This window comes from Phalaenopsis equestris, unplaced genomic scaffold, assembly GCF_001263595.1.
Source record: "Phalaenopsis equestris unplaced genomic scaffold, ASM126359v1 Scaffold000878, whole genome shotgun sequence".
NCBI lineage: Eukaryota > Viridiplantae > Streptophyta > Magnoliopsida > Asparagales > Orchidaceae > Phalaenopsis > Phalaenopsis equestris.
In genome coordinates, this window is record NW_018165318.1 from 637,628 (window position 1) to 647,046 (window position 9,419).

The following is a 9,419-nucleotide window of genomic DNA, read 5'->3' on the forward strand; positions in this document are numbered from 1 at the left end:
CCTGTTATATATATCCATAGAAGCAAAGTTCAACATCAACTGGTAAACCATGACCATTCCTATTGACTACATTATATGGGCAATAACTTCGTAAAAGAAAATTGCATTCTTGCTTGGAAAAAACTGTGATTCTTAAATGTAACTTTATTTTCCTATTGACTAACATACTTCGATTTCTTCAGCACATCATGGGAATCTAAAGTTAACTATGGCATTGGCAACAGCATGAACAAGGTTGAGCTGAAATTACATAAAACATAAATAAAAAACTTACTATCCAATTTTTAAAAATTCCGTGCAACCTTATCTAAGCAAACGATCTATGAGTTCATATGGGAAAAGAAAATTATATAATTGAAGACCAAAACAAAGAAAAAAGAGTTCAAATCAGCACCAACTTGAGGCTTCTTCATCATATTTCCCTCCTCATCAACGAAATATCCGAAACCTGATGAAGAAAGTGTGTAAAATTCCATAATATAAAATTCAGGTGGCATCACTAACAATGGAGTAAAACAAATCACCTTAATGTGTGGAAGCAAATATCCTTGCCTGCAGGCAAAGAGACACACAAGGAACAAGTTCTCAAGCGTAGGGTTTTTCTCATTTAATAAAACCTCTCTTTGCTAAGTTGGACAATGAAAACAATTGGGCAAAATTAAGTGCGCTGGCCATCTTCCCATGGAAACTACTATTTAATGTCAAAATGAAAAAAAAAAATGTATTTAGCATAATATAAGAGGCTAGGAGCATTTCTTGGAAGCATTTACATAATTTCATAATTTTGTACAACCATGCTATTTGAGAAGAGGCATTCAAAAATAGAAAATAGCTAAATTAGATTAACTTTTTATAATCTTAGTCTGATATTAGTATGTTACTTATTATTACATTGTTTTCATTAAGTTAATCATTTAACTTTGAGGTTTACATCTCACCTCGTGAAAAGGAAATACCCCAATACCTGACTAGGATTTTAAACCTTAAATACAATACTTCATCAAGGGAATTATTTATCAAGAAAGATGATAATGATATTTAGCATGTTCTCTTTCTATCTACTTTACGGAACATTTGGAAGGAAAGGAATAACAAGTTTTTCCAAAACAAATTAAGAAAAGAAAAAATAATATGATTCAATATCATATCAAAAGTACTTTTGGAAGGATTTTAATTAAAGAAAAAAAGAAGTCATTATCATCAAGGAGAGGGAGAAATGGTTAGTTATCTTTATTCTAGATAAGCATTTAAGATTTTGCGGTGCTACTATCTGATCCTTTAGTTCCTCTATTTTTTAATGCCCTTTTTCTCCTTTGGTAAATTTGTAGTTTTGTAATTGTCATGTTTTCTATTATTTAATGATAAGTGGCTACCCCAATTTTTTAGTCCAAATAAGAATAATCTAGACATGACAAGACATTCAGCACTGTAAGAATTAATCAACCCAATAATTTTGCAGAAACCACTAATGATTTTGATGATATTTGTGGCACGAATGAATATATGCTAAGGCGTGACATGCCTTCATATTTAAGGAATTCGAATCAAAATTAAAAATATATGAAGCTGATATTTTTGCTAGAATGCAACCACAAGTAAAGTTGATATTTTAGCTAAAATGGTACTGCAAGCAAACAAACATTACCTACAAGATCAAAGATAATGAATAAAAATAGAGAAACCAAATATCACAAGCATTGATAACCAATGTCGCATATGTCACCAGTGCATGAAAGAGAAAACATAATTTACAGAAAAAATCATATTAGTATAATTGTGAAAAATAAAGACATAAAGCCTAGCTCTCACCATCTTGACCAATAGAGGAGCCATTGTGGATAACACATGACATGCCCACAGAGCAATTGCTTAATACAGTGTTATACCTGAAAATATATTGGAATTATTAAACTTAAAATAAAAGATTAATGGATAAGAAACAAATTGCAGATCAACGGCTGAGTGAAATACTTCAGTGTGATTTTAAGTCCAACTAAGAGATCATGCAGATAACTGATGTGGGGCTTAACTAGGCTGAACCAGTCGGTTCATGAACAAGGATGGATCGGTCCACAGCAGATAGGCTGGACCGGATAGTACTTCTTAGGGCAGAGGCTGCCGATAGCCCCTCCCCCTCTGCCCCCCAGTTACTATAAATATGTTTGTTTGTTGACTTAGGGTTAATTTTTGTCTTTCTGATTTTAGAATTTTGTCCATATTGTTGTTAAAGTTTGTTTTCCCGTCTAGAGTTATATCTGAAGGGGAGAAGGTGCTCTGGTTGTAACTCATCCAAGGTGATGATTTTCTCCAAAGGCTCGAGGGGTGCTCCGACTGTAACTCGATCCCGCGGGGACACTTATCTTCCCCAACTTCCACCACATCCCCCACTTCCCTGTTTCCACTGTCGTTACCCTCCATCAACCCCCCCCCCCCCCCCCAAGCTGTGTCGCCACTTCCTATTCAATCAACCTGTTGTCGTAAACCGTTCTGCCCCCCAACAAGCACCCTACCAACTATTCAGCCACCACCATTCCCCCTTTTGTCGTCTCCCTAGGGTGTCTTTTCATGGATGTTATTATTTATTTCATGTTTTGAAGAGTCGTTGTAATTTATTTGAATTTCAACAATAATATTTTCATTTTTATTGTGGTTTGAGTTAACTCTTGTATCATTTGGAATCAGGTTTGCCTAACCCTAGTCATATCATAAAATTTCATAGCATCCGTCTTATCCCTCCTAAAATTTTCTTTCCTATTTCCAAATCATAGCCATACTTTGACCCAACCCTAATTTTCCCTTACTGATTGTGAAAATGAGCAACACTAAATGAATTTTTAGACCCACTTTCACCTCCCAACTCTAAACCCTAGCCATGCTACCAAGGACATATATGTCCGAGCCTACCCGGAAAGAGAAACAGCGAGAGATCCATCAACTTTAGTGGAGACTTGCGAATATTGAGAATGGAACCCATGGGGACCTTATCCTCGGCGGTGATAGAGAAAGTCGAACAGGCAAAAGAGACTAGAATTTCAACCATGCATAGGGAGGATTCCAGTAATGAAGAAGAAAGACCATGGTGTTTCGGAATCTAGTACCAAAGGAGGCTTGGAGAAGAGACAACATTTGGAGGACATACAGACTGCGAAATCAATGTAGATTTACTAGAGTTCGATGAAAGTATGGATCCAGACGACTTTATCGAATGGATACAATCAGTTGAGATAATTTTTAAGCACGTAGAGATACTAGAAAATAGAAAGGTGAAGCTTGTAGTTATCAAATTGAGAAAGCGTCGACCTGTGGTGGGAAAGCATGCTGAAGCGGATGAAGAGAGAAGACAATAATAAGATTACCAAGTGGGAGAAGATGAAGAAGGCGATGCAGAGAAAATACCACCCTCCTCACTATTGTCAAGATATGTTTTTGAGACTCCGCCAGCCGCAATAAAAAGACTTACCAGTGGAGGAGTTCACAGCGCAGCTTGACTAGCAGCAGATGAAGTGTGATGTGGTTGAGCCAAAGAAACACACCATAACTCGTTATGTGGGGGCCTGAAGCCCGCTATTAGCAATGTGGTGCAGCTGCTACATTATTTGTCACTTGTAGATGTCCAGACCTTAGCATTGAAAGTGGAAAGGCGACATAAACAGATTAGGCAACCACACCAGTCAGGTAGCCACCCACAGCTGGAGACACCAGTAGGAGTATGCCACAGGGAGTTGAGAAAACTAGTTTGGATAAGGATAAAGCCACCCCCAGTGAGAATCCTAAGAAGAGTAACATGCCTACTACGGTCCCCACCAGAAAATGCTTCAAATGCCCAATTTTGGACACATCGCCTGTAGTTGTCCAATGAGTCTACTAGTCTTTTACCAAGTAGGGCGTTGTGGAGGAGGTTAGCGATGAGGAGATAACTGACGAACATGGTGAAGTGCATCATCTCTCACCTGAAGGTGGGATGCTTATGGTTCGACGGATCCAACAGACCAAAGATACGAGGGATTCATAGTGGCTGCCACAATATATTCTACACTCATTGCATTGTGAACGGGAAGGTATATAGCCTCATCATCGATGGAGGAAGCATTAAGAACGTGACATCTATAAAGATGGTAAAGAAGTTGGACCTCATGACTCAGAGGCATGCCTAACAATATTATCTTACGTGACTGAACAAGGAGAACAGGGTCAACATTAACCGAAGGTGCCTTGTAGAGTTTTCATTTGGGAGCCAACAACAAGATCATGTGTGGTGTGACGTAGTGTTCATGAATGTCTGTTACCTATTGTTAGGGAGACCATGAGAGTTTGACCATATAACTCGACACAACGGAATTAGAAACACAGACTCCTCACCAAGGAGGGGAAGTGTGTCGTCCTTTTCCCTTCTGTGGAGCCTGAGATCACAGGTGCCCTTACGAACTAAGCGGCATCGATGAGACTAGTTTTGACGATGATAAAGGAGGAAAGGACCGAGAAGTCAATTCCAGACACACAAAATCACAACAAAGAGCATTTCAAGACATCACGATTGATATCTTACTACCATGACCGCTACTATTTGGAGAGGTTCAGAATACCCTCACTGCAAATCAAGTTAAGTCGACCTTGGGTTACTTTGCTAGGATTAAATAACATATGCGAGACACAGACCTAGCTCAATTCGGTGCGGATCCCATGGTGAGTGGATGGATATGGATGTATGCTTGCAAATGAGAAAAATCCTCCAATGTTTTGGGGAACAGTGAAGCCGTTCGTGGGATCCAGGTGCTTCTTGGACCACAGTAGAAGTACATCAACTCCATCACCGTCAACATGCAGTTAGAAGCTTTGACGAATGAAGTTGAAGTTTCCCAGACCCCGGGAGACTAAGACGGGGCGTGACTGGGCTGAACCAACTGGTTCAGCTATAAGAACGGATCGTTCTAGCAGCGAGTTTGGACCAGCTAGTTTTTCTTAGGGTAGAGGTTGTCTCCTCCCCCTTCCCCTCCTAGTTATGATAAATATGTTTATTTTGTTGTCTTAGGGTTTAGTTTGTCTTTCTGATTTCAGAATTTTGTCCAGCTTGTCGTAGGCAGTTGTTTTCTCGTCTAGGATTGTGTCTGAAGGAGAGAAGATGATCCGACTATGGCTCATCCAAGGTGGCGATCTTCTCGAAGGATTTGAGGGGTGCGTCGGCTATAAATCGATCCCGTTGAGACACTTATCTTCCCCAATTTCCCTTCGTATCCCTGTCTTCCCTATTTCTAGCCACCAATCCCACTTCTTTTCCTGTGTTGTTTCCACTGTCGTCACCCTCCAGCCACTCAATTGTTGTTAGATAGTACTTTATCGCCTAACCTGACACCACAAATCACTCCTTTCCTACTGTGTCACGGCCTTTCCAATCCACCCTACTGTCGTAACCTGCTCTGCCACCCAACCTGCCACCGTAAGCCACTTCTTCACCTCCCCAGTTGTGTCGCCACCTTCCTATTCCATCAACCTGTTGTTGTATACCATTCTGCCTCCCAACCTGCACCCTACCAACTATCCAGCCACCACTACTTCCCTTCGTCGCCGTCCTAGGGTGCCTTTTTATGTTTGTTATTGTTTATTTCATATTTTGAAGAGTCATCGTTGTAGCCAATTTGAGTTTCAACAATAATATTTTCATTCTTATTATAGTTTGGGTTAACTCTAGTATTGATGACATTCATGAACAAATAAGTAACAAATAGAAACTTGGATTAAGTATTATGTCAACCTACATGCATTGTAAATTTAAACAATGTTGTCCAATAAAGAACCGATATTGAGCTAAGTTCATCAAACAAGAATTGAAAAATATCATGCACATGCCATTCATGAATAAATAAGTAACAAATAGACACATGGATTAAGTGTTATGTCAACCTACATTCATTGTAAATTTAAACAATGTAGTCCTTTAAAGAAATGGTTTTGAGCTAAGTTCGTCAAACAATAATTGGAAAACCAAAAAAAACCTTGGAGAAGGCTGAAAAAAATGGCTTCTTCCCAAGTGAAGATAGGGTTGTCCATGTGGCAATTCAAATAAATAAATAAAAAGATGTTTTTCCCCTGAAATTTGATGCGGCCAGCACTAACAAGAAGTGAACTTACACTATCAAAGAAGTTGTACAAACTTGCCTACACCATTATCTGACCATGGAAAACGTCATACACCACCCTAAAAATAACTCAAGCAAGTTCTTGCGTTGATTAATGGACACCATGGTCTGACCAACCCCCCTATGAAAATTGGAACACTAGGCCCAATAAAGACAGAAATTCAGAACTCCAATGTCAAAATTTAGAGCAGCAAGGGTAATCAAAGGGAATGATGCATCTCAATGTAAATTCAACTAAACTCTCAACAAACAAAAAGGGAGATATTATTAGCATTTGAAAAAGAAGGCTAATTATTCTAGAAGCATGGCACTGCCATGAGAACATGCCTCATGTGTGCTTGTTAAAAGTAGACAAATCATATAGGAGATCAAGTAAGATTTTTAGCCCTTCTTCATAGAAAAAAATAAGGATTCGTGGAGCAATCAACCATATGTACCGCAAGCCATACAACCCAGACGCGTGTCAAGAACTTAGAGCTAGAAGTAGACTCTCTTATGAGAAGGAAAAAATCCTAAATGAAATATGAGAAGATGAAATCTCTAGGGTGAATCATGATGGAGTTTGATTCTAGAATAAATGACTCCGTAACCCTTACTCTCAGATATAAAGACAATAGCCCTTGACTTTTGCAACTCAAATAACATAGAAAGTCTATTCCTCTCTCTCTCTCTCTCCTCTCTCTCTCCAACTCTCTAAATACCTTTCGGTATATTTCACATCAAACTATTTGAGTACACCTATGTCTTTTACAATCTAACCAATTGATCACATTGAGTAAGATCATGGTTATCTTAAGGGAAAAAAATAAACAAGTCTTTATCCCACTAAGTGGGGTAAGCTACATGAATCCATTTTTTCCATTGTTTCATATTGAGTGTCACATTTTCATTTAATTATAATAAATTAAGATTATTTTTTATACAACATGCCCAAATATTTTTAGGAATACCTCAACATTTCTTAACATAGGTCAAATCTAAAACATCTATACTCCTAATCGGATCATTAGATGGTCAACGTTTAATGTGAACAAACCATCTAAGATAACTCCCTCTAATCTTGTCAGCCACTAGAGCTACACCAGCCCTTTCACAGATATATTCGTTTTGGATTTTGTCTCTTATGTGTAAGGCAAATCATCCACCTAAGCATTCTCATCTAAGTAAACCTTAACTTAGTTTTATGCTTCTGATTTATAGGTCAACATTCTGCGCTATAAAGCATTGTACGTCTAACCACCATCCTATAAAATTTTCCTTTAAGTCTATGTGGTACTACTCTATTACACAATAGAACCGATGCATTCCTTCACTTCAACCATCCAACTTTAGTTCTACTAAAAACATCCCCATCTATATTAAAGAGAGCAAAAAAGATGCCATTGCAAACTGAAAAAACGGTAATAAATAGATTAAAAAGTAAGCATTTATAGTTAGAGAATAACTCATACCTAATGTTAGTTGATTGCCCTATTGACACAGAAGGCCCCACTATGGAGCCGGATCCAATATGCACTTCAGCTCCAATAATGGCTTTCTGATGGACTATTGCACCGATTTCTATAAATACACTAGGATCAACATGAGCAGACCTGTGAAAAAGGCCGCCACCATTATGCCATTCTGCAAACCCTAATGAATCCCTGATAGTTTCCTCTGCTTCCATGAAAATCAAACAAGTGCATTAGCGAATTAAAAAAAAAAAGTGAAATTTATATACATACCACACAATTTTTATGTATTTACATATTAACACCTAAAGATTGATATATACATTTATAACACCTTGGAGTCATAAACCTATGCCTGAAAAAAATGTATTTCACTTTTAACAAAAATAGTGATTGCCGAATTTTCGATGTGATGTTAAAGCTTTGAGTGGTATGCATGCAAATGTGAGTTTCGGTATTAGACAAGTAAATACATTAGAATTGAATAGTATATATGTACATGCCACCCCCACCCCCTTAAAAAAAATAAAAGGAAGAAGACAGTTAAAAATTGTTGTAAATTCTCATTGCAATATTTTAAAAAAATTGCAACTTTCACTTCGATTAAACTGTCAAGCCATAGAATTTGTTGCTAGAGTTTAAGTGCGAGGAACATATTTAAAAATGCCCACCACTGAAATGCTTATCCATTATAACAAAGGAGTGTTACTTGATTGCTTAGAACACAGAAATGAGTCACTTAATAAAAAACAAACAAAAATTAAATAGCGTACAACAGTGCAAAAGAGATTTTTTTTTCTGGCAAAATTTGTATGACCAAATATAAACAAGACACAAACATTTCTTTTCACTCGAACTCATGAAGATTCACAATACCCTTGACTCAAGCAGAAAACAATTTAGACAGGATTAAGTTGTTCAAATTCAAGTACTAAAAACTTCATCTCATCTTTAAAAATACTTCTTTAAGATGCACTCACCACAGCCAACGGGTTTGGAATGCAAAATACTCTTGCTGGCACAAAACGCCTCAACTTGACCCTGCGAAAATGCCCTCTTCGACAGAAAATGCAGGGCAGAGAAAGCACCTCTACCAGAAGCTAACATATCTGCCGGACCAACACAGGCAATTCAAAGATTAAACTAAGCATGCGTTTCAACATCAAAGAAGAAGAAGAAATAAGAAGAGAATCGCGTTTTTGTTCGAGAAGATGTCGGAAAAATGAGACTTCTATAAGCATGAAAAATGGCTAACTAGGTGATCAGGAGAGCTCGATATGTTATTAACGTGAAAGAACGAGATGTATGGTGCCGCGATGGAATCCGAGGAGAGAGCAGATACTAGAGTTCCTGGTTGGAAACCCTGTTTGACCGGCGAGGATGGCGGATACCTACGGTCCCGACAGACGGGAGTGGGAGACGACGGAGAGATCTAAGATTTTCAGGCCAGTTCAGGCGTCGGTTCCGCTCGGAATTTCAATGGTTGGACCGGGTCGAGTTGATCTGAATTCATTTGGACCGGTTAGATTTGTACCAACCAATTTTCGAATCAAATTTCAAAATATATTCTAATCATATATTTCTAACCTAATTATAACTAAATTTCAATTTTTTCCAAAATAACAAAAACTTTTGCTCACAGTATATCAGATGTAATAAAAAATTTTAATTTAATTTTAAAATATTTTTTCTTTGAAATGAATTTAACACTTTAATATATCCTTCGTCAAAACTTTATATTTATTTTAGTATGTCATGCAAAACAAAATTGCTTTCAAAATTTCAAAGTCTTAATATTTCGTACCCTTTAAGTAGTGCTAAAAAAATGAGATCA

At 37.6% G+C, this 9,419-nt stretch overlaps 1 protein-coding gene across 3 annotated transcripts in view; it reads right to left on the bottom strand.

Moving 5' to 3' along the window:
* LOC110032161 (probable UDP-3-O-acylglucosamine N-acyltransferase 2, mitochondrial) overlaps positions 1–9,088 on the bottom strand; it is a 16,176-nt gene extending 7,088 nt beyond the window's left edge. Inside the window, exons 1-5 of one of the 3 annotated variants that reach the window (XM_020735696.1) lie at positions 8,874–8,971; positions 8,566–8,694; positions 7,586–7,793; positions 1,810–1,886; positions 399–448 (exon numbers count right to left, since the gene is read on the bottom strand). In XM_020735696.1, coding sequence (XP_020591355.1) covers positions 399–448; positions 1,810–1,886; positions 7,586–7,793; positions 8,566–8,692 — 462 coding nt within the window. In that variant the 5' untranslated portion in view covers positions 8,693–8,694; positions 8,874–8,971. Of the gene's footprint in view, positions 1–398; positions 449–1,809; positions 1,887–7,585; positions 7,794–8,565 lie in introns of all 3 variants that reach the window. The other 2 variants (XM_020735693.1, XM_020735694.1) reach the window with 2 other exon arrangements.
* Between the last annotated feature and the right edge of the window lie 331 nt (positions 9,089–9,419).